Genomic DNA, 21,264 nt, shown 5'->3' on the forward strand with positions numbered 1-21,264 from the left:
GGAGCCACAAGAATCCCGGGAAGCGTGATGAGAAGATTCCCATGTCCGGACACAATCATCCCGACTGCTGCGGCTTCACGAAGTACAAAGACAGTGTTCCCAAGCAACCGTTGAGTCTTACCAGCGGATCATGGAAGCTGTGATTCTTCAGAGGACTGAACCTTCCCGCTCGTCACTGATGAGGAATAATCCTTAAGACTGTTTGGATTGGCTTGGATCCAGTCTACAGGCCCGCCGGCAGCGTTCAACACCGTCTTCCTGTTTGGGTCGTGTCAAACCTTCCGATGAACATGAAGGTGGTTTCACAGGAACTGCTTTGATTGCAGTGCTGGATCATCAGCCGCACCTGCGTTCTGTATATTTACAGAAGCGATACACAAAGCTCTTCAGTGGGTGGCGCCGGTTCACACTCGTGGTTTTACTGACCAGACGGCAAACGGTGTGTGAATGAAGCTGCCGTAAACAGCCTTCCAAGTTCGTTCTAGTCCACGCTGACTGAACTTTAAAGGTGTACAGTAGTCCCTCATTTTCCACGGGGGTTACGTTCCAAAAACAACCCGCAATAAGTGAAATCCGCAATGTAGTAATTTTTATTTTTTTTACAATTATTATACATGTACATAAATGTTTTAAGGCTGTAAAACCCCTCACCACACACTTTATACACGTTTAACAGTCAGGCATTAATCTAAATAGATTGTTTCAGTATTATAGAATGAAACCAAAGATCAGAACCTGTTTTCAGAACTAAATATAAATACATAGTACGTACAGTAAACGTTTTCCTGTTAATAATGTTAGGGCGTGCAGGCCGAGGAAAGAGCCGCTTGGAGTGCAGAAGAACAAATATTCTACTCGTGCTGTCTTTAGCCTCTCAAGCTGCTTTATTGGATAGCTTAGCACAGCGGAACGGCAGCGGCTACATATATAAACAGGAAGAAACGAAACCCAAAAGGGACACAACGTGTATGCTCCTACAAAATAAAAGCCTCTTTACACAGAGAATAAGAGCGCTATTAAACAAACGCTTAACAAATAAACATGATAGCTTTTAGAAATAACGAATTTAATTTTAATGATCAACCTACGAGGTTGAACACATGAGAAGTTATTAATAGCAACTCGCACGTATTTCACAGTTCCTCTGACCGCGCCCCTTCCTCTTGCGCTGTTTCAAGGCGCGTTCAAGTGCAAAAAAAAAATCTGAAATTGCACTAAAAAACTCCGCGAAGCAGCGAAGTCGTAGAAAATGAACCGCATTATATCGAGGGACTACTGTATTTACATTTAAAGCACTGATCGGCATGAAATGAAGCAAGCCAGCCTGTTTGATGCAGCCCAGTCTGCACACGGGCCTGTATGAACATGCACAGGCTGACACACGCCTAACTGGCTTCTTCTGTCGCACCAGTGTTTGCATATTTACCTGTGTGGGTTAATTGTTAGCTGCAAACTTTAAACTGACAGCACAAGAACGCTGGCGACGGATTCTGCCTTACAACAGCACCTGGAAGTCGTTCTTTTGCACCAGCATCAGCTTCTATTCTTCAAAGGGTGATCAGAAAGAGCTTGAAAAAAGGACACAAAGCTTTTTCTGTTCGAACCACATTGGAATCCGAGTATAAACCAATATTTTTAAAAAAATCTATATGCATTTATCTCAAGCACATGCAGCAATCAGAGTGTAATCAGATTACAGTGAGGCAGATTGATGACATCTGACGGAGGAGGCGTGAATTCAAGCGGCATCGGCGGATCGGATGTGAGCACCCTTTGAGGAAATGCCCTTTCTCAGAATCTAATCTTCCAGAGAAGCCAAAGATAACGTCCATCTATGTGAGCAGAAGCCAAACGGTGAATAAATAGTCCCCTCCGAGCGGGTCGCACTCCGAGTCATTGCTCCGTTAGTGGCAGAGTGATTGTTCTATTCCCAGATATCGGTGTGGTCGTTGTGGTCGTTGTGGTCGTTGTTCCCAGGCCAAAGTCATTATTCTGCAGTTTCTTTTGAAGAAACGCCGGGAAGAAGGTGGATATATACGCATCCTTAAACCCAGAGTTGCAAAAGCAGTACACCAGTGGGTCCAGCAGGCAGTCCAGGTAAGACAGAACCATGAGGCTGTCGTAGACCTGGACCGCTACGTCCTCCGCCGCCTGCCGGCTCGTCAGCCTGAAGCCCAGCAGCGCCGCTCTGGCCACGGTGCACGGCAGGAAGCAGATGGAGAAGACCACCACCACAGACATGACCACCCACACCGCCCTCCTCAGCTTGGCCTTTTCACCCACCGTCTTCTTCCTCAGGCGGCTGATGATGCGCGCTGTGCAGTAGACGAGGATGATGAAGGGGAAGAGGATCTGGGAGAAGAAGACCACCTTGGAGGAACGAAACGAAAGCAACAGCGAGGTTTTACGAAACCTTCAGACACAACCGGCATGAAAACGCTGACGTGGCGGCTACCTCTCGGAACGTGTCCGTCACGTCGTGGTAGTAAGTCTCCACCTCCCGGCCGTGGCTGTTGCAGCATTCGAAGGTGTTCACCATGGTGGGGATGGTGAGGGGCAGCAGGAGGAGCCAGATGATGATGGAGATCTGAGGAGACTTCTTCAGCATTCTCACAAAGTTCCTCCGCCCCAGATGCACCACGTTGAAGTAGCGATCCAGGGACAGGGTGATGAGGAAGGCGATGCTGGCTCCTCGGTTGAGGAACAGCATGAAGAGCATGGCCTTGCACGCCACGGGGTCCTGGCTGCGCCGCAGCTTGTGGCGGTAGTGGTAGGCCTTGACGGGGAGGCAGGCCACCAGCAGGAAGTCGGCGACCACGATGTTGAACAGGAAGATGCTTTTGTTCTTCCAGAACTTGAACCTGAAGAGGATGCGAAGCAACAAGCGCTATTTATTTCACTGCTCTGGAGGTTATTCTGCAACACGTGGTAATAACGCTGTAGTAACATTTACTCTAAACAGCTATAGAGCGGCCTGTCTTTCATCAAATGTCCTCTGATGATTGTGGGTTTGGGCTTGGCGTGCGTTTCGGCGGCAGGGGTTCCCACGGGAACATTGAGCGCCGGTTCCGGCGTGTTCTCGGTGTAACGCGATGATCTCTCTGTGTTTATTACAACGCAGCAGACGCGGATCTGAAGGATTCTCGACTTCCCTACGCAGGCTTCGTCGTATTCGGCGTTATTATTGCTCTGTTATTAAATCCAGATGTGAACACAAACAGGATGTTTATCATGTCTGCTTCTGCTCATTTATCCGGACTTCCTCCCCGCCAACAGTCATGAAATGGCCCGAATCGAATCACGTTGAACAGGTCGAATGTTCGAACATCACGCCGTCAGAATCCCCCACCGGCTGATGATTCACAGAAACGGGAACGACTCGGAGCGCTGCCCAGTTTCCTTTCCACCGAGGCCTTCTGAATCGGAACGCTTGAACGGAAGGCGAGGAAAAGGTGTGGATAAAGCGAACGCTTCTTCGTACCTGAAGATGAAGATGTACAGCACTGACAGGTTCAGAGGCAGACCCAGCGTGAACTCTGCAGCCATCAGCCACGAGAGGATCTCATATGTGATCTGACTGGGCGTTCTGCAGTCATCAATCTGTGGATTTGTGGTCATGGCGGTTTGGTTGGACATGGTGGAAGTGGTGACGCAGGTCAAGGTTGTAGAAGTCCGACTGTCGGCCGTTTGTGAACCAGCATCCAACGGCAAATCCTTCGCTCAGGAGGCGGCTGCAGGATCTCGCTTCTCTCACCTTCCCCCCCCCCCCCCCTCCTCACCGTGATTCGTCAAGCCGGACAGCCTCCTTCTGGGAGCCCTGCTGCGATTCCACCGCTGAGACTTGGCTGGCCATGCCGAAACATGCAGAGGAAACACGTTCTGCGAACTGGGAAGCGCCGGAGAAGAAGGAACGAGAGTCCAGCCCTTCTGCGTGAGGCTGAGGCCGATCTCTCAGAGAGGAAGCATTTATAATCAGCCGGAGGAGGGGCCTAAAGGAAGAGGCTTTTCTGGCTGAGCAGCGCAGCGCAAGCGTGACAAGCCGGTTGGAGCTTTGATGCAACGTTTAGCAGCCTGATAATGGAATAATGAATGATGCATGCAGGAAGAAGGCGGGGGAAACTGGCAGGTCAAGGTGCTTTCCCAGCAGACGGAGGGAAGTCTTCAGGTGGCGTTAAAACAGAGATGAAAATGAAAGGGATCATATGGCACAGACGGGAGGCTGGATATGAACTCTGAAGTAGTTTTACAGATGAATTCTGAATCAGCAGCTGCGGGCTGCAGTCATGTTAGCGTCACACCTGCTGCACAACTGTGTTCCCACTTCAAATCCAATGAGAACCGCAACAGAGACCTCAAACATGTGAAAACGTAACGGCCCCCTACGGTTCTGAAAGCCGTGCGACATGGATTCAGTTTTAAGACCTCTGTGGAGATGCAGCAGAGACGTGATCGGGCCGGGAGCGGTGCTGCAGGAACATCCGTGCATGCTAACGGAGGTTCTGCTAACGGAACTACTTTCTGCATCAGTGGACGTGGCGTTCATTCAGAGCGTTTCACAGCACGGTTGGCCGATTTAAACCTTTGGATCAGACCAACGTGGGGGGGGGGGGGGGGGGGCTGACAGTCCCAGCCGGACAGTCACGTCCCACTCATTTCACATATTAACTCAAACCCGTGTTTCTTCACCTCCGCCGTCCTTTAAAACCTAACTGGCCGCACACTAAAGGTTAAACTTTGACGCAGGCGAAGCGACTGCCACGGCAAGCTTTTAGACATTTTGTCACACATTGTCAACGCCTGTTCTGGGAAATATGTTGTGCAAAAGTAAACAATGCCACATTATTTCTGCAACAGAACATGTCCAAACGCGGCAAATGTACACAGACGTGTGGCCTGTTGCAAATCTGACCACAGCAGCACTCGGAATTCGGCGCAGCCGTTGCTACATCGCTGTTGTTCTCTTTAAACACACAGAAAGGGAAGCAAACAGCGCAACTCGTCATGCATGCTGACACGCGTGTCAAAATAACAGCATGTGCGTGGCAGCAACGTGAGTCTGCCACGGGAGGGGATTCAGCACAATGGCCATCCACAGGCAGAGCTGAAATCAGCCCACGTTAAAGCTCTCAGCCGCCAACTAATTCACTAAAGGGTGAAAAGTGACCCTGGTGTCTGCTGATCACGCTCATTTATGCTGACTTTGAGAAAACCACAAGGCGGTGGTGAAGAGTCAGACTAGTGGCAGCAAAGGGTTAATAGAGCACGCAGGAAGTAAACAGCTGCAGAGAATGAGACAGTGAAGTACTCGTCAGGGAATCCATTAAACGCATCACGACCGGGAAGGAGAGTTTTTCTCTCTCTATCGCGGTCACAGCATGGGCGGCTGTAGGGCTGGTGCCAGAGGGGGCCCCCGCCCCTTCACTTATTTGTTTTTTTCTCCTCCTCTTGTAACATTAGTTAGTTTACCTGCGGCAGGTGGGTAAGTCAACCACTCTAGGTTATCTAGTTGGCTTCAGCTTGTTTCGGTCAGCGGTTCTAAGTCTAACACACATTAGCAGTCGCGCCACAACCGTCACCACGTAACGGAAATCAATGCTTAAAAGGGTTCGACGGAAGCGAGTCCTGGTTTGAAATAAGCATGGATTATTGACAAAGAATTTAAATCTGATATTTAAATCATGATTACAAAAATGAAGTCACAATTCTTCAAATAGATCCAGAATTCTTTTCATGAAGAGCGCTTCCTGTGCCTTCAGCCTCGGCCGTCTAGCCTTCCTGAAGGATTTGAGTTAAAAGTCCCAAGCATGGATAAAAATATCCGAGGCGGACGTGCCAGGCCAGAGAAGGCGTTTACATGTGAACGCCGTCATTTGTGTCCCAGTTAATTGGCTTTGATGGATGGAAACCACATGAAGCTCATCATCTCCCGCTTCCCTTGTTGTGTTCTTCAGCCACTGGTGTGAAAGATGTATTGGTCCTTATTCGATGGAGGCTTGTGCAGCCTGAGATGTTGTCAGGCTTTAAGGAATGAAGACGCGCGTGTTGCATAACGCCTGATCGCTGTTCAGATCAGATCTCCGCTGGGTTTCATTTTGAGCAGCAAACAGATCCTGATTTCTTCTAAATGTTTTCCAGGCTTTTGTTACAGAATGGACGTGTTGCTCATACTGTACGTAGTATAAGTATATAAGTATACACACTGAGTTGTTGACATTAATTTGGATTTGGAGTAAGGTGTTCTGGAAGAGCTTTAATTATATTAGAATTGTTATCTATGGAAACAGCAAGGAGCATTTCTGGGCTGAGGGTTGCATGAAACATGGACCTGTGGACCTAAGGAGGTCTCAAGCGTCCTGGCTGTGGACCCGAGGAGGTCTCATGCGTCCTGGCTGTGGACCCGAGGAGGTCTCATGCGTCCTGGCTGTGGACCCGAGGAGGTCTCGTACGTTCCGGCTGTGGACCCGAGGAGGTCTCGTGCGTCCTGGCTGTGGACCCGAGGAGGACTTGTGCGTCCCGGCCGTGGACCTGAGGTCTCATGCGTCCCGGCCGTGGACCTGAGGAGGTCTTGTACGTCCCGGCCGTGGACCTGAGGAGGTCTTGTACGTCCCGGCCGTGGACCTGAGGTCTTAAGCGTCCCGGCCGTGGACCTGAGGAGGTCTTGTACGTCCCGGCCGTGGACCTGAGGAGGTCTTGTACGTCCCGGCCGTGGACCTGAGGTCTTAAGCGTCCCGGCCGTGGACCTTAGGAGGACTCGTGCGTCCCGGCCGTGGACCTGAGGAGGACTCGTGCGTCCCGGCCGTGGACCTGAGGAGGTCTTGTACGTCCCGGCCGTGGACCTGAGGAGGTCTCGTACGTCCCGGCCGTGGACCTGAGGAGGTCTTGTACGTCCCGGCCGTGGACCCTGGTCCGTGTGCTTCCTGCGACAGCATCAGCTCTGAGAAGTTCATTTATATTCGATTAGGACTCCATGAAACTTTGACATTTACTATAAATATGTGGGAAATGAAGCCAAACAAGCCGTTTGAACAGGTTTCGAGCCTCATTCATTAACGTGTGAAGGAAATCGGTTTCTAAACAAGGACAAAATGAAAATGGGCTTTTCCCGTCTGTAGTCATCCCAGGATATTATTTACAGTAATAGTGAGTCATAGCAGAAGATCTTCATCACGCTTGATGACATGCGTCTAGTTGAGGTTGTGCATCATCATCATCATCACTATGAAGTCATAATCATGTCTGATAAACGTAGCCCACTCCCGTTCCACACCTCGTCTCAAATGTCTGATAAACGTAGCTCACTCCCGTTCCACACCTCGTCTCAAATGTCTGATAAACGTAGCTCACTCCCGTTCCACACCTCGTCTCAAATGTCTGATAAACGTAGCCCACTCCCGTTCCACACCTCGTCTCAAATGTCTGATAAACGTAGCTCACTCCCGTTCCACACCTCGTCTCACATGTCTGATAAACGTAGCTCACTCCCGTTCCACACCTCGTCTCAAATGTCTGATAAACGTAGCTCACTCCCGTTCCACACCTCGTCTCACATGTCTGATAAACGTAGCTCACTCCCGTTCCACACCTCGTCTCAAATGTCTGATAAACGTAGCTCACTCCCGTTCCACACCTCGTCTCAAATGTCTGATAAACGTAGCCCACTCCCGTTCCACACCTCGTCTCAAATGTCTGATAAACGTAGCTCACTCCCGTTCCACACCTCGTCTCAAATGTCTGATAAACGTAGCTCACTCCCGTTCCACACCTCGTCTCAAATGTCTGATAAACGTAGCCCACTCCCGTCCCACACCTCGTCTCACATGTCTGATAAACGTAGCCCACTCCCGTTCCACACCTCGTCTCAAATGTCTGATAAACGTAGCTCACTCCCGTTCCACACCTCGTCTCAAATGTCTGATAAACGTAGCTCACTCCCGTTCCACACCTCGTCTCAAATGTCTGATAAACGTAGCCCACTCCCGTTCCACACCTCGTCACAACTCCCGGCTATGTTTCCTTCATTAGATTAGAAGTGGGCCAGATAAGAACTTAATCAGCATTACTTCTGTTTCTACACAGACAAAACAACCGGTCTTATCTGACCTAGATTTCATTCTAACAAGTGATGCTATGTCCTCTTAAGGATCTAGACTTTTTATGACATCCAGTGACTTTTAAAGACCAAGATTAGCAAATAAAGGAGATGAAAGCAAGTTGATTGAACAACCGACTGTCTCAGACGTGCTCGGTTCTCTTACACACATTAGAGTAGGGTGTTACTAAACTAAGGTTCATCTCTTTGGTGTGTAGTTGGTGATTTATTTCAAAACTATCTGGATGTTAGGAAATGGGTGATGAAAAATAAAAATAATCTAAAAGTATAACAAGTATAAACTAGAAAAGCACTCAGAGAGCACAGACATGCACCAAGTAGCTCGTTCCCCTCCTAACTGGGTCTACACCGTCCACACGGTGATCTGGATCAGCACCAAAAGGTTCTAGATTGTTCTTGGTATCTTTATACACCAACCATGAAAAGCTTAACAGATTTTTGAATCAATAAATGGGTTTATTGTTAAAATTAAATAGTTTTACAGACTCCATTTTGTTTATGATCCAGATGAAATCCGGTAGTAAGATAGAGACCCCCCCCCCCCCCCCCCCCCCCCGCCCCCTACATAACTGTGTCAAATACCATAAACATCTGCCAATAATCAACCGAGATGTTGAGGAACAAATGTTGAAGCTCCATTGACTGCAATGTTAACAAAAAGTTCAAAGTGATCCAGAATCCAGGATCTCTTCTGGATCACTATTCATCCAAATCTTTTTGAGTTACTTTGCTAACAGATAGACGGAGGGACGGACGGACAATCGGGACAGACAAACATCCGGCTCGTAATTACAGATCGAGGAAAGAAGTAAAAATACAAAGTTGTCAGAAAAATACTTAGCAAGTATTTGAGTATTTATCAAGTATTTTTAATCTATGGAATACAAATGGGCAACTCTGCGGTCTGGCTGCTTAAATGCAGCACAAACTTAATGAAGTACAACCTAAACCAACTAGAAATGAAAAATCTAATATTGAACTATTCATTTAAAATGATGTGTTTTTGAAAAGGCGATGCAGCAACACAGAAGAATATTCTGTGTATTCTGACTCGGCAGGCGGCGGTTTTATTGTTCCTGTCATAAAGATCCAGTGTCAGATAGGCTGGCCAACGCTGAGAAACCCTTCCTGGAAATTAATGAAGTAGCATGATGTGATTATGTAACTAAAATCAGACTCTGTGTTCTGTCCCTACATATTTCTACCAAAATCATGAATTACAAGTTTATATCAAGGAAATAACACTTAATTCCATTGCTCCACATTCGCCTCTGAGTCTGGACAGATGCTCGCTCGTCTTCAGCTCCGTCCACCGTGGCTGGCTGGACGCCTGCCTGGACGCCTGCCTGAAGGCCTGCCTGAAGGCCTGCCTGAAGGCCTGCCTGAAGGCCTGCCTGGACGCCTGCCTGAAGGCCTGCCTGGACGCCTGCCTGAAGGCCTGCCTGGACGCCTGCCTGAAGGCCTGCCTGAAGGCCTGCCTGGACGCCTGCCTGGATGCCTGCCTGGACGCCTGCCTGGACGCCTGCCTGAAGGCCTGCCTGAAGGCCTGCCTGAAGGCCTGCCTGGACGCCTGCCTGAAGGCCTGCCTGGACGCCTGCCTGAAGGCCTGCCTGGACGCCTGCCTGAAGGCCTGCCTGGACGCCTGCCTGAAGGCCTGCCTGGACGCCTGCCTGAAGGCCTGCCTGAAGGCCTGCCTGGACGCCTGCCTGAAGGCCTGCCTGGATGCCTAACTGAAGGCCTGCCTGGACGCCTGCCTGGTGGGCTCTGATGGGAAGCGTTTCATCACTCGGCGCTCCACACGTGCAAACTGGCGCTCTGCAGCTTTCTGCAGGGCTGAAGTCGGCTACTCGTCTTCCTCAACACAACCGCACCCATGTTTTTCCCAGGTTGGCGGTGAGGTGGGCGTTTCAGGTATGTCGAGCGCCCAGCTTGTGACCAGTTCAAACCGCTTTCCAACAAGTTGAGACGTCTCAACGGAATCTTACCTCAGCATGTTTTTTTTCTGACAAGAAGGAAGACAAGACAAGAACATTCCATATTTCATAGATGACAGCTGCAGTAAAAGCACACAAAGGTCAAGGCATGTATTTAATAGCATCAGGATGCAGCGCTGTAATGATTATCAGACATTCACTGAAATAAATAAAGGAATATAACATGCTGGGATCAATCATTCAAGTCTTTCATGTGTGACATCAGGAGAACTCGCTCCCATACAGGAACTACTTTATAGGGTGCGATCAATTCTTATGAATCCCTTTTGAATAATAATCTAATGTCATATGATAATGTCTCAAGTTAACAAGCCAGCACTTCATCATGTAGAGTTTAGCGCACCTTAGCGGTGAGCATGCAATGAGATCGGAACAGGAAGAAAATGATTTTATAATTGTGTAAAACTGGGCGTGTTCAGATCCGACCCAGCTGACCCAATGTCTCTGCTCAAGCGTCCTCAGAAAGACGCTCTGTTTCCCCGACTCCCACCGTGCTGTGATACACAGCGCCTGGTTCGCCAGTAAATCCTCTATTTATGTCTCCCCGGTGAGACGTCCAGGTGAGTCACGCAAGGACGATGCAAAAGTAAATCCTTTCGTTTTCGTGTTCCGGAGATTTCCCAGTTTTAAGGTTTGTCATCTTGTTTTCAGGAAATGACCTCAGGCAGAAAGCGTGTAAATAACAACAGGAATGAATCCATATTGATGATCAGCTTTGTGCTGGCCCCTACGTAAAGCCTGATGTCACAGAAACCGGCTTCATGTAGGGGCCAGGCTTATCAGGCGTCTCTTCTTAGGACCAGCTGACAGGAATCCATGCCTGTGAATCCTCTGGACGGCCACGCCGCCCGCCGTCGGTCGGTTCCGATGAGCTGCGGCTTCAGATGAAATGTATCAGACGAGCTGGAAACGCTTTCTGGGGACACTGCGTTGCTTTCCGAGCCCAACTTAGAGACACTTGTCCTGACTTGCGTCTCCGTTTGACTGCGGCTTTGGAGGCGGTGTGAGATTTGATCCCTTTGTCCCGTGGCCCTTAACACGTTTTAATGGACTCAAGACAAACAGAAAGCCAGAGGTGGTGGGACAAACTGAAACCTGCTGCTGCATCGCTACTGGTGCCGAGCAGAACTTTGACAGAACTGTAGGAATCCCCACTATTTACAGACGCACCTCAAAAAACTACTTTAGATTTGATAGAGGCAACGGTTGCAGACATAACGGCTGCATGCGCCGCCTTCGCTGCACAGAAGGGAGCGTTCTCAGGGCGGACATCGACTCTTCCGTGCCGCCACCCAGCGCCCTGACAGCAGCGGTCCATCTCAAATGACCCTGTTGCGCGCAGGATTCGGCGTGTTCCCCGTTGAGCTGTCCAACGGCACCTGAGCGTCCTTGAAGAAGAACGGGAAGTAGGTGGAGAGGTAAACAGCCTTGAACTTGGTGCTGCAGAAGCAGTAGACCAGCGGATCCAGCAGGCAGTCCACGTAGGAGAGGACCATGAGGCCGTCAAACGCCACGGCGGCCTTATCCTGGACTCTCTCGCTCACCTCCTGGACCCGGGCGATCAGCAGAACCATTCTGGCGATGGTGCAGGGGAGGAAGCAGATGGAGAAGACCACCATGACGGTGGTCACCAGGAACACGGCTCTCCTCAGCTTGGTCTTATCGCCGACCGACTTCTTCCTGAGCCGGTTGACGATGCGCGCCGTGCAGTAGACCAGGATGACGAAGGGGATGACGATCTGGGTGAAGAAGACGGCTTCTCGCAAACTGTCCACCACGTCCTGAAAAAAGAAAGGGGGCCGGCATTAATGGCCGACAACTTCTGCTTGGCCCTACGAAGGTTAACCCCCCCATTTACAAGCCTATTCTAATGCAAACTCTAATGTAGCAGCGAGTAATATTTGTATATAAGTAACAGTAATGCAGTAGAGTTGTACCAACTGCAGTACTGCAGTCTCCTCGCTTTAGTCCCTGCCGAATGGAAATGAATGAAGCTGTGAGGGGTCCTCTAACAGGAAGTAAAGTGCGTACTTCCACCAGTAATTAGGTACTTCCTGTATTGTGAGGTGTAAATAACCAGCATGCTTTGCTTCAGACTCGCATGCTTGCTATTTGTGGTGCAGGTCTCACATGTTAACAATGCAGAGCGTCTGGATCGGTGCAAAAATAGCAAACAGGCTGCATCCGAGAGCTGCCCTCTGTGGGGGCTGCCCCCCCCCCCCCACCAGTGTGTGAACTGAGAGTTGCGCAAAAGTAAATAAATCAGCGTTTCCTCAACTGTGATTTCTCAGACATGATTTTCTGATGAGTCATGTTTCGCTTGGACGCTTTGTCATTGCTTCCTGCGTTCTGTGCGTTCCCAGATTCCCGGGGCTGATCCAGAACCAGCACAAAATATACGTGCGCCTTACCTTCACCAAGGTGTCGTCGTTGCTGGTCTTGTGGCTGTTGCAGCAATCAAAGTTCTTCAGCATGGTGGGAACAGTGAGCGGCAGGAGCAGCAGCCAGATGAGGATGGAGATCTGAGGGGATTTCTTCAGAGCCTTCAGGAGGTTCTTCCGGCCGGGATGCACCACGTTGAAGTAGCGGTCGATGGAAGTGACGGTCAGGAAGGCGATGCTGGCGCCTCGGTTCAAGAACAGCATGAACAGCATGGCTTTGCACAGCGCGTCTTTGTCGCTCCGCCGCTCCCCGCCGATGAAGTTGTGCGCCTTTATGGGCAAGCAGAAGAGCAGCAGGATGTCGGCCAGCACCAGGTTGAACAGGAAGATGTTGTTGGTGTTGGATTTCCAGAACTTCAGCTTGAATATGAAGAGGTGGAGGACGGATGCGTTCAGAGGCAAAGCCAGGATGAAAATCACAATCATGACGGCTGCGTAGAATTTATACAGAGCCTTGTTGGACGCCTCGCAGTCCTCAATGAGCTGATAAGTAGAGTTCGCCATCAGAGCGTTCACGCTGCAGAAATCCTGCCAAACGCGTTCCTCGGGTTCCCGTCCGGTCGCAGGGTTTAAATTCCTCCTCGGGTTCTCAGGCCGGTTTCTGGATCTGAAAGCGACCCAGAGCTCCGGTTGGGTCTTTCGTTTGTGAGAGTCGGCGGCCGGTCTGGTAGTCGTTATCTCACTGTGCAAACAAATGGCTGAGACTTCTCTGGATCGCTGCTCAGCCCTGCTGCCGATGCTCCGCCTTGTAGCCTGGGGAGGTGAGTCAACCGACTGCTTCTCTGGTGTGGCTCCAATGGGGGTTGCCATGGAAAAGAGCAGCCTGCAAAATCAATGCTAAAAAGACGACCGTCTCTTTAATCAAAACGAAACTAAGATTCAACATTCAGATCTGCAAAGTTCTGTTGTGCTGAGAGAGAACCCCGATAGGCCTCGGTAGGCCCTCTAAAACAGTCACACAGTGCTGCTAAAACAGTCACACAGTGCTGCTAAAACAGTCACACAGGCCTGCTAAAACAGTCACACAGGCCCTCTGAAACAGTCACACAGTGCTGCTAAAACAGTCACACAGGCCCTCTGAAACAGTCACACAGGTGCTGCTGAAACAGTCACACAGACCTGCTAAAACAGTAACACAGGCCTGCTAAAACAGTCACACAGGCCCTCTAAAACAGTCACACAGGCCTGCCGAAACAGTCACACAGGCCTGCTGAAACAGTCACACAGGCCTGCCGAAACAGTCACACAGGCGCTGCTAAAACAGTAACACAGGCCCTCTAAAACAGTCACACAGGCCCTCTAAAACAGTCACACAGGCCCTCTAAAACAGTCACACAGGTCCTGCTGAAACAGTCACACAGGTGCTGCTAAAACAGTCACACAGGTCCTGCTGAAACAGTCACACAGGTGCTGCTAAAACAGTCACACAGGCGCTGCTAAAACAGTCACACAGGTGCTGCTTAAACAGTCACACAGGCGCTGCTAAAACAGTCACACAGGCGCTGCTTAAACAGTCACACAGGGCCTGCTAAAACAGTCACACAGGGCCTGCTAAAACAGTCACACAGGTGCTGCTTAAACAGTCACACAGGGCCTGCTAAAACAGTCACACAGGCGCTGCTAAAACAGTCACACAGGCCAGCCAAATCCGACTGCTGCTTCCCAGCTCAAACTGTGAGAACTGACAGGCTGCTGCTCTGCGGGTTTGGTCGCTCCCGTCAGCTACTGTGCGTTGTGCACGTTCTCATGGATGACAGCCGAGAGCGTCTCGCTTTAGAGCTTCAAGAGGTATATTTAGAGAAAAGGTTCCAGCTTTGGAGTCCTGGGATTTACAGATGGGCACAGGGATACGGCCGGAGTGCTGCCGCCGATGATCTATTCTATGTAGGGACATTAAATGAGGTTGCATGGAATGTTGTGTCCTACGGGAGGAGCACGGCGCTGAGTGAGGAGGAGAGGGGGTTAACCTCGCACTCAACTCTGCATGCCTCCAACTCCAACGCAGCTGCATGTCTGGGCAGCCATGAAGGCTTCACTGAAGATCGGACGTCCTGCTCGGACATGTTTCGGAGGCGCAGCAGGATTTATGAGACGTGGTAACAAAAAGCAGTTACCGCAATTACTAATACAGTTATTAGTGTGAATCAAAACCTGAGGTTTCATTGCTTACGACTGAGAACAGGTTTTTTTAATTGCTAAAACACAAAACCCAATTCTCTAAACACATTTAATAAAACTAGCCCCCATTTGCCAAAACCATGAACACATTTCACATGAAGACACAAGTCACAAAACGCAATCCTCCTTTTCTCATAAATCTAAACATATTTTATCTTGCTAAAACACAAGTTGCAAAAAGCTCATGTGATGCAAAATCTGAGCACAATGAACACACCTGACTTCATTCAGGAAACGCAACGACACTTGTTGCAAAGGATGTGACCACACCTTTAAAAGCCAGTGCAGAGTGCCCAGGAGGGAGAGGAGCAGGCCCAGGAGGGAGAGGAGCAGGCCCAGGAGGGAGAGGAGCAGGCAAAGGAGGGAGAGGAGCAGGCAAAGGAGGGAGAGGAGCAGGCAAAGGAGGGAGAGGAGCAGGCCCAGGAGGGAGAGGAGCAGGCAAAGGAGGGAGAGGAGCAGGCCCAGGAGGGAGAGGAGCAGGCAAAGGAGGGAGAGGAGCAGGCCCAGGAGGGAGAGGAGCAGGCAAAGGAGGGAGAGGAGCAGGCCCAGGAGGGAGAGGAGCAGGCCCAGGAGGGAGAGGAGCAGGCAAAGGAGGGAGAGGAGCAGGCCCAGGAGGGAGAGGAGCAGGCAAAGGAGGGAGAGGAGCAGGCAAAGGAGGGAGAGGAGCAGGCCCAGGAGGGAGAGGAGCAGGCCCAGGAGGGAGAGGAGCAGGCCCAGGAGGGAGAGGAGCAGGCCCAGGAGGGAGGGTGGCTTTCTCCACCGTGAGTCAGTTGTTGTTTAGAGTCAAGCGGACTCCTCGGTGTGAGCAGATAAAGAACTCCAAATGCTAGCAGGACGATAACGAGCATTTCAGAGATTGAATGATACGAGCTCAAAACTTCATGAGAAAAATGTTGACCACACGCCGTGTTCTAGATTAACCTCCCGGAAAGGTTAGATTGTGTTGGTGCTGCTAAACCAGCTCTGCAGCATCAGCAGCATCTAAGCAGCGCTGTGTTAGACGAAAAGTCGGTCGAGCTATCTTATCATCTTATCACCAATGTTTCCTGTCTGCTTTATCAGCTTTATGTCCCGCCTCCGGACCACATGCCACCACTTCACCCTGCACCCTGTTAACATTGACGGAAATCAGCGGCACACTGGACGGATTTTACGGTGCTAACCGTAAATGAATCACACTATAACAGCACGGAGGGGCAGGTGAGTTCATCATCACTGTGATCCAACCTCTAAGATCCACTGATAACAGCAGAGCTGGAGTCTCTGCACTCGGCTCTCCCGACAGCAGGGGGACCTCCAACCTTCTGCAACAGGCAAGATTCCCCAACTCATGCAGAAGTGCACCCACGACTAGCTTCACCTCCTTCCAGCTGTCAGAGCAACAATTTATGTCTGATTTGTCCTTTCAGATAACAGATCTGTGCAGAGCATTTAAAAACAGGAGCTGATTTCAGGCCTTAAAAGGAGGCTTCGCCCAAAAATCAAAACTGAGTATTTACTGACTGCATCACGGTGTATGTGAATTTTTAAACTTCATTTAACTATCTTCTTTAGAGAATACTGCTGCTCTGTTTTGCGGTGGAGCTTATAGAATAAGATGCTTCTCCTGAGTTTACGCTGGCGTGAGAAAGAATCGGTAACGACTGAATCCTTTACTGCATGTATTGAGACTGCACTGCAGAGGCAAGATGTTAAATGTATTTGTGGCATGCGAGATCTGTCAATATGAATGCTGCTTTATGCCTGAAGGACACCTGGGTAACAGAAGTGGGGGCCTTTACGGACTACATCAATACGGTGGATTAGAGCATCAAGTTCACCCGTGAAGATGTTCAGGACAACGACCCGCCTTTCTTGGACTGTGCTGGACACCTTGAAATGATATAATAATTTTGCACTCATACTGGAAGAATTATTATTTATGTACGTGTATCGTATCGTGTATCGTGTACATGTTGAATGTGTAAATCTGGTGTACTGCTATTGTGTAGGTCAGTATTTCCCAATCAGAGTGCCATGAGAGATTATCTAATATCACCTAATATCACCTATTATCGGGTGTCTGTGCTGTAATAAAGTGTGCCGCCCGTAGATCGCTCTTCAGACTCCAGCGTTGTAGTGCGTTCTCCTTGCTCTACAAAATAAGAGCGCACATTTCAAAATAAAAGTCACGCAACTGCGCTGCATTTAGAGTGTGGCAGATAAAAAAAAACGCATTTATTAAAAAACAGAAAACAAATATTTCCCCCCCAAAAAAAGTTATTCGCGCTTTGGCTTTTGCCTACTCTACACTTTGTGAGTGCTTTGGTTATTGGATTTAACAGCAAATTAATATTTCTGTTACAAAACGTCTCTATGACGTCACGCAGGTACAAACTCGACGCTAACGGTCTTCTGGTCGCGTTACATAGTAACGTGCAGGGCGTCTGCAAACAGCGCTCTGAAATTTAGGAAGCTTCATCTTTAGTTTAAACCCAAAATCAGACTAACTATTAAAATGGCAAATTCAGGAGGATCATCTTGGTCATGCTGGGACTCCTCATGCGGACTAAGTAAGACAAACACACTAAACACACTAAAACACACTAAAACACACACATCTAATCCTTAAACGCAACAGGACAGAACATCTCTGTGTTAAAAAAAAAAAAAAAAAAGGGAAATTATAAGACATATTGTAGAGAACAGAGAAGCCAGTGAAGAGTTGGTTGGAAATATTACTGAATAGAAAAGGTCATAAGGTCATAAATAATCTGTATTTAATACATTTGTCTTCAAGCTAACGTTGAGATACATGGACGGGTGTGTTCAGGTGTGTGCTTGATTGTTTTGTGTTGATTTAATGAATGCACAGATTTTATCTTCATTCACCATTTTTCCTCACAGGTCCGCTAACAATACCTGAAATTGAACCTGGTCAGAGTCTCCGTGGCAACTATTCCCACTACACGGTGATGAAGATCATTGGTGAAGGCCATTTTGGCAAAGTGGCCAAATGCCAAATTCTGGCATCAGAGGAGACAGTGGCCATGAAGTTTGTTAAGAACAAGCTGCACGCGGAGAGAGAGGTATGCCTCTGCAGTACTTTTGATTAGTTCGATACTTATTAGTCAAACTCTCCATCGGAGTATGTAATATGAGGTGTGCCCCCCCCCAGACGGCCATGTTGGAGACCATCAATGTCCTTGATCTGGAGAGATCCAACATTGCCAAGTTTTACGAGCAGTTTGACGAGCAGGGCCTGACCTGTCTGGTGTTTGAACTGCTGGACAAGACTCTCAAGGACTGGCACGCAGAGACGGGCTGGACGCCGCTCTTTCTGGAGACCATCAGGCCGATTGCAAAGCAGGTCTGTCCTACTGTAGTTTGGAATGTATTAATTGTGGAACTCATCAGTGCAGCAAACTCCCACCGGAACCCCGATCCTGAAGACGAACGTGTAAATTGAATCTGTGACGTGTCCATTCCGGTTTCCCCTGCAGCTCTTTGTGGCTTTGGACGCGCTCAGCTCTGCCGGTATTGTGCATACGGACATCAAACTCGACAACATAATGCTCGTGAATGTGCATGACCAGCCCCTCAGGGTGAAGCTCATTGACTTCGGCAACGCCCTTCCAGTGTCTGCTGTCCACCCCGGCATGAACGTTCAACCACCTGCGTACAGGTCTCGCCATTCTGCGGTTGTCCGAGTTGCTTCCTTCTTTTAACGATCGCCGTGGTTCTCGTCATCACGTGTTGCTCTTGTCTTCCCTCCTCAGGGCACCAGAGATTATTCTTGGCCTGCCATTTAGCGAGGCCATAGATGTCTGGGGGGTCGGGTGCACCTTGGCCTACCTCTACCTCGGTGCACACCTCTTCCCGTTTGGCTCCGGCTATCCACTGGTCGGTCAGCGAGCGCACACGCATGCAGAGCGGAGGCTTTAGGTCGGATGTCAGCTGACTGCATTGCCCCTCTGCAGATGAAGGCCATTGTGCGAGTTGTGGGTCAACCGGGGGACCGCCTGCTCCGGGCTGGACTGTACACCCAGCGTTTCTACGTTGAAGAAGAAGCTGCTGACAGGCCAAGATGGAGGCTAAAGGTTGACGACCCATGCCCCCCCCCCCCCCTCGTTTGACCTCATTCTATTCACAGCCTGTTAGAACGTTTCTCTGTTTTCGTGTGCTTCTCTAGACTCCAGAAGAGTTCGGTGCAGCTGACTCCCTGACGCCAGAGGAGCTGAACAGCATCACCGTCCTGCCCAACTCCGTCGAAGACCTGCTTCTTGTGAGCGCTGCGTTGCTTTCTCGTGACGTCTGAGAGGTCAGGGACTGAAGGAACTCAGCCGGGTCTGTTTTCTAATCCAGATCTATGAGAAAGAGGAGGATGCGGAGTATGAGGACAGGATGGTTTTTATCGCCCTCCTGAAGGAGCTGCTCCGTGTTGATGCGGATCAGCGGTTCTCCCCCTGTCAGGCGCTCCAGCACCCGTTCATCACTATGGAGCACCTCAGAAACACCCCCGACAGCATAGCCTAGTAGAGACGCCGCTTTCTAGTCCCGGACATCCCATAATATTCGGTGCATTGATGGTTTGATTGATGACCGATTCGTAAACCGACTGCCATCTTTGTTCCAGTCTGACCACCTCCCAAGTCCCGATGAGCCAGCCCTGGATTTAAGATGGGGGACACACCACCAGTCTCACGTCCCGAGGAACCAGATGCAGTTAAAGATGGATCCATCAGTACCGGTGAACCAGACGTGCAGCAGTGCTCAGTGAAGATGGCTGAGTACTCGGCTGCCAGTTCTTCAGGACCCGAGCCACCAGGTTCTGTCCTGGATGTCTCACCCTCCTCAGGGTGCCTTAGAAGGATCACGTCTCCATTTTGTTGCGTCTGCGGCGTGGAGGACTGATTCTATTGATCGGACATTCTGTGTATCGTTGTAGGGAAAAGAAACGTGTCGTTGTCATTTTAATAACTGAACCACTGATATTTCATTTTGAAAATGAGATGTATTTGTATATTTCTGTGTATTTGTATATTTCTGGTGGAAAGTGAGCCATTTTTCCCACATAAACTGAAGGTGATTTAAATAAACATAAACTGATTTTGCAGTGACGACGACGTCCAATCAATAATATTGACTCTTCTGAATCTCCAGGCTTCTACGTATCTGATCAGATATGGTTTCTGGGGAGGTGGTGACATTCCGGGTCAAATTTCAACATCTCAACGTTCAGCATGAAAGCCCATTATTTGACTTTATATTATTGTACACTATAATATGAAGAAACTCCAGCATATTCAGTAAATATATTTTATATTAGGTGATAACGTAATTTTTAACTGCAATAACAACCAAAATGGAAACAGGTTAACAAGATTCCATTCCTTCCGCCTTGTTTTCAGCTGTCTGTCATCCACGGACTATCGTGTAGTTCTGCAAGCAGACAGAAGGTGTCGCTGCAGCGTTAAATAAAGAAACATAACGGTTCGCCCAGCTATTCATTTCTTCCCGTCAGTTTGCAGCAGGTCACAAACCACAGATGTATTATAACATTTGTGAATTTTAACTATTTTCACTTTTGAGGCTTCTCAATTTTTTATTTATTTATTTTTAAAACCCTTAAAAGGCCTCTAAAAGTAACCACACTGCCACCTCCACTCTATAAAATATAAAATGCCCCTGATCTTTGCCATAGCTTTAGGACACACGCGCGCGCGCGCACACACACCCACACACACACACACACACACGCACCACTTTGACCAGGCGCCCACCCATCTGATTGGACAGAAATTCTGTCAGTCAAAGAATCGGGTCTGTTCTGATTTCTACAAAGTTCCGTAATCTTTATGAGCCAATAAAACCTTTATAACAACATAGATATCAGTAGCGACAATTGTATTGATTACATATATATATATATATCGCAAAGCCAAAAGTGTTAGATTCTACAAGTTTACAAGTAATATCATGAATTCCGAGTCCGACCGTAGCGTAAAAGAGAAAAACACACCAATTTAGGTAAATAAATGTGCCAATTTATGTGAAGTTAAAATCTTCAGAACCCGTCTCGACGATTACAAATGCTTTGCTGAATGTTTCTCCTAACAGGAGGGATGGAGGGATGGAGGGATGGAGGGATGGAGGGATGGAGGGATTCTCCTGCGTTGACTCTGTCGTGCTCATATTTCCCACAGTTCCTGAAGGCAGCAGTAGTTTCATTGTGACCCTGCAGAGCTACGCCATCAACGTAGCGGCTCCACAACAGCGCAGTCCGCTTTACTGACAAATTATATCACATTAAAACAACAATGGATTATCGCGCTCCGGATTGTTAGACGCGTTTGAACCGGTAAGAGTCTCCATCTTCTAATCTGCTCTCGTGTTTCCCTAAAGCGGGACGAACGACTTGGGTTTGTTTGATGTCCGGTTGTGAATGACACACATTTAACGTAAAGGCGCTCCATCTGCTAGCTAGCTAGCTAACTAGCTAACGCCGTAGCGCCCTTCTGCCCGGGTGAGGCGGCGGCTGCTGCGCGGAGGAACACGCGCG

The 21,264-nt window shown here is 49.1% G+C and overlaps 2 protein-coding genes across 2 annotated transcripts; both read right to left on the reverse strand.

Annotated features, from left to right (window-relative positions):
• Nucleotides 1-1,893: 1,893 nt before the first annotated feature.
• On the reverse strand, nt 1,894-3,756 carry LOC137909571 (12-(S)-hydroxy-5,8,10,14-eicosatetraenoic acid receptor-like). Its single transcript, XM_068754034.1, has 3 exons — nt 3,482-3,756; nt 2,456-2,861; nt 1,894-2,370 (listed from the first exon to the last, which is right to left on the reverse strand). The coding sequence occupies exons 1-3, from the start codon at nt 3,634-3,636 to the stop codon at nt 1,894-1,896; spliced, it is 1,038 nt and encodes a 345-aa protein (XP_068610135.1). The 5' UTR covers nt 3,637-3,756.
• Nucleotides 3,757-11,423: 7,667 nt separating this feature from the next.
• LOC137909542 (hydroxycarboxylic acid receptor 2-like) lies at nt 11,424-13,049 on the reverse strand. Its single transcript, XM_068754009.1, has 2 exons — nt 12,516-13,049; nt 11,424-11,885 (listed from the first exon to the last, which is right to left on the reverse strand). The coding sequence occupies exons 1-2, from the start codon at nt 13,047-13,049 to the stop codon at nt 11,424-11,426; spliced, it is 996 nt and encodes a 331-aa protein (XP_068610110.1).
• Nucleotides 13,050-21,264: the final 8,215 nt, after the last annotated feature.

This window comes from Brachionichthys hirsutus, chromosome 20 (genome assembly GCF_040956055.1).
Source record: "Brachionichthys hirsutus isolate HB-005 chromosome 20, CSIRO-AGI_Bhir_v1, whole genome shotgun sequence".
NCBI lineage: Eukaryota > Metazoa > Chordata > Actinopteri > Lophiiformes > Brachionichthyidae > Brachionichthys > Brachionichthys hirsutus.

Bases quoted from the DNA above. Each gene is read 5' to 3' on its own strand.
- LOC137909571 (XM_068754034.1), bottom strand. From the start codon at position 3,636: ATGTCCAACCAAACCGCCATGACCACAAATCCACAGATTGATGACTGC. The intron at 2,862-3,481 runs GTACGAAGAAGC...CATCCTCTTCAG, and splicing joins CTGTACATCTTCATCTTCAG to GTTCAAGTTCTGGAAGAACA. The intron at 2,371-2,455 runs GTAGCCGCCACG...CGTTCCTCCAAG, and splicing joins TGACGGACACGTTCCGAGAG to GTGGTCTTCTTCTCCCAGAT.
- LOC137909542 (XM_068754009.1), bottom strand. From the start codon at position 13,049: ATGGCGAACTCTACTTATCAGCTCATTGAGGACTGCGAGGCGTCCAAC. The intron at 11,886-12,515 runs GTAAGGCGCACG...TTCTTTTTTCAG, and splicing joins ACGACGACACCTTGGTGAAG to GACGTGGTGGACAGTTTGCG.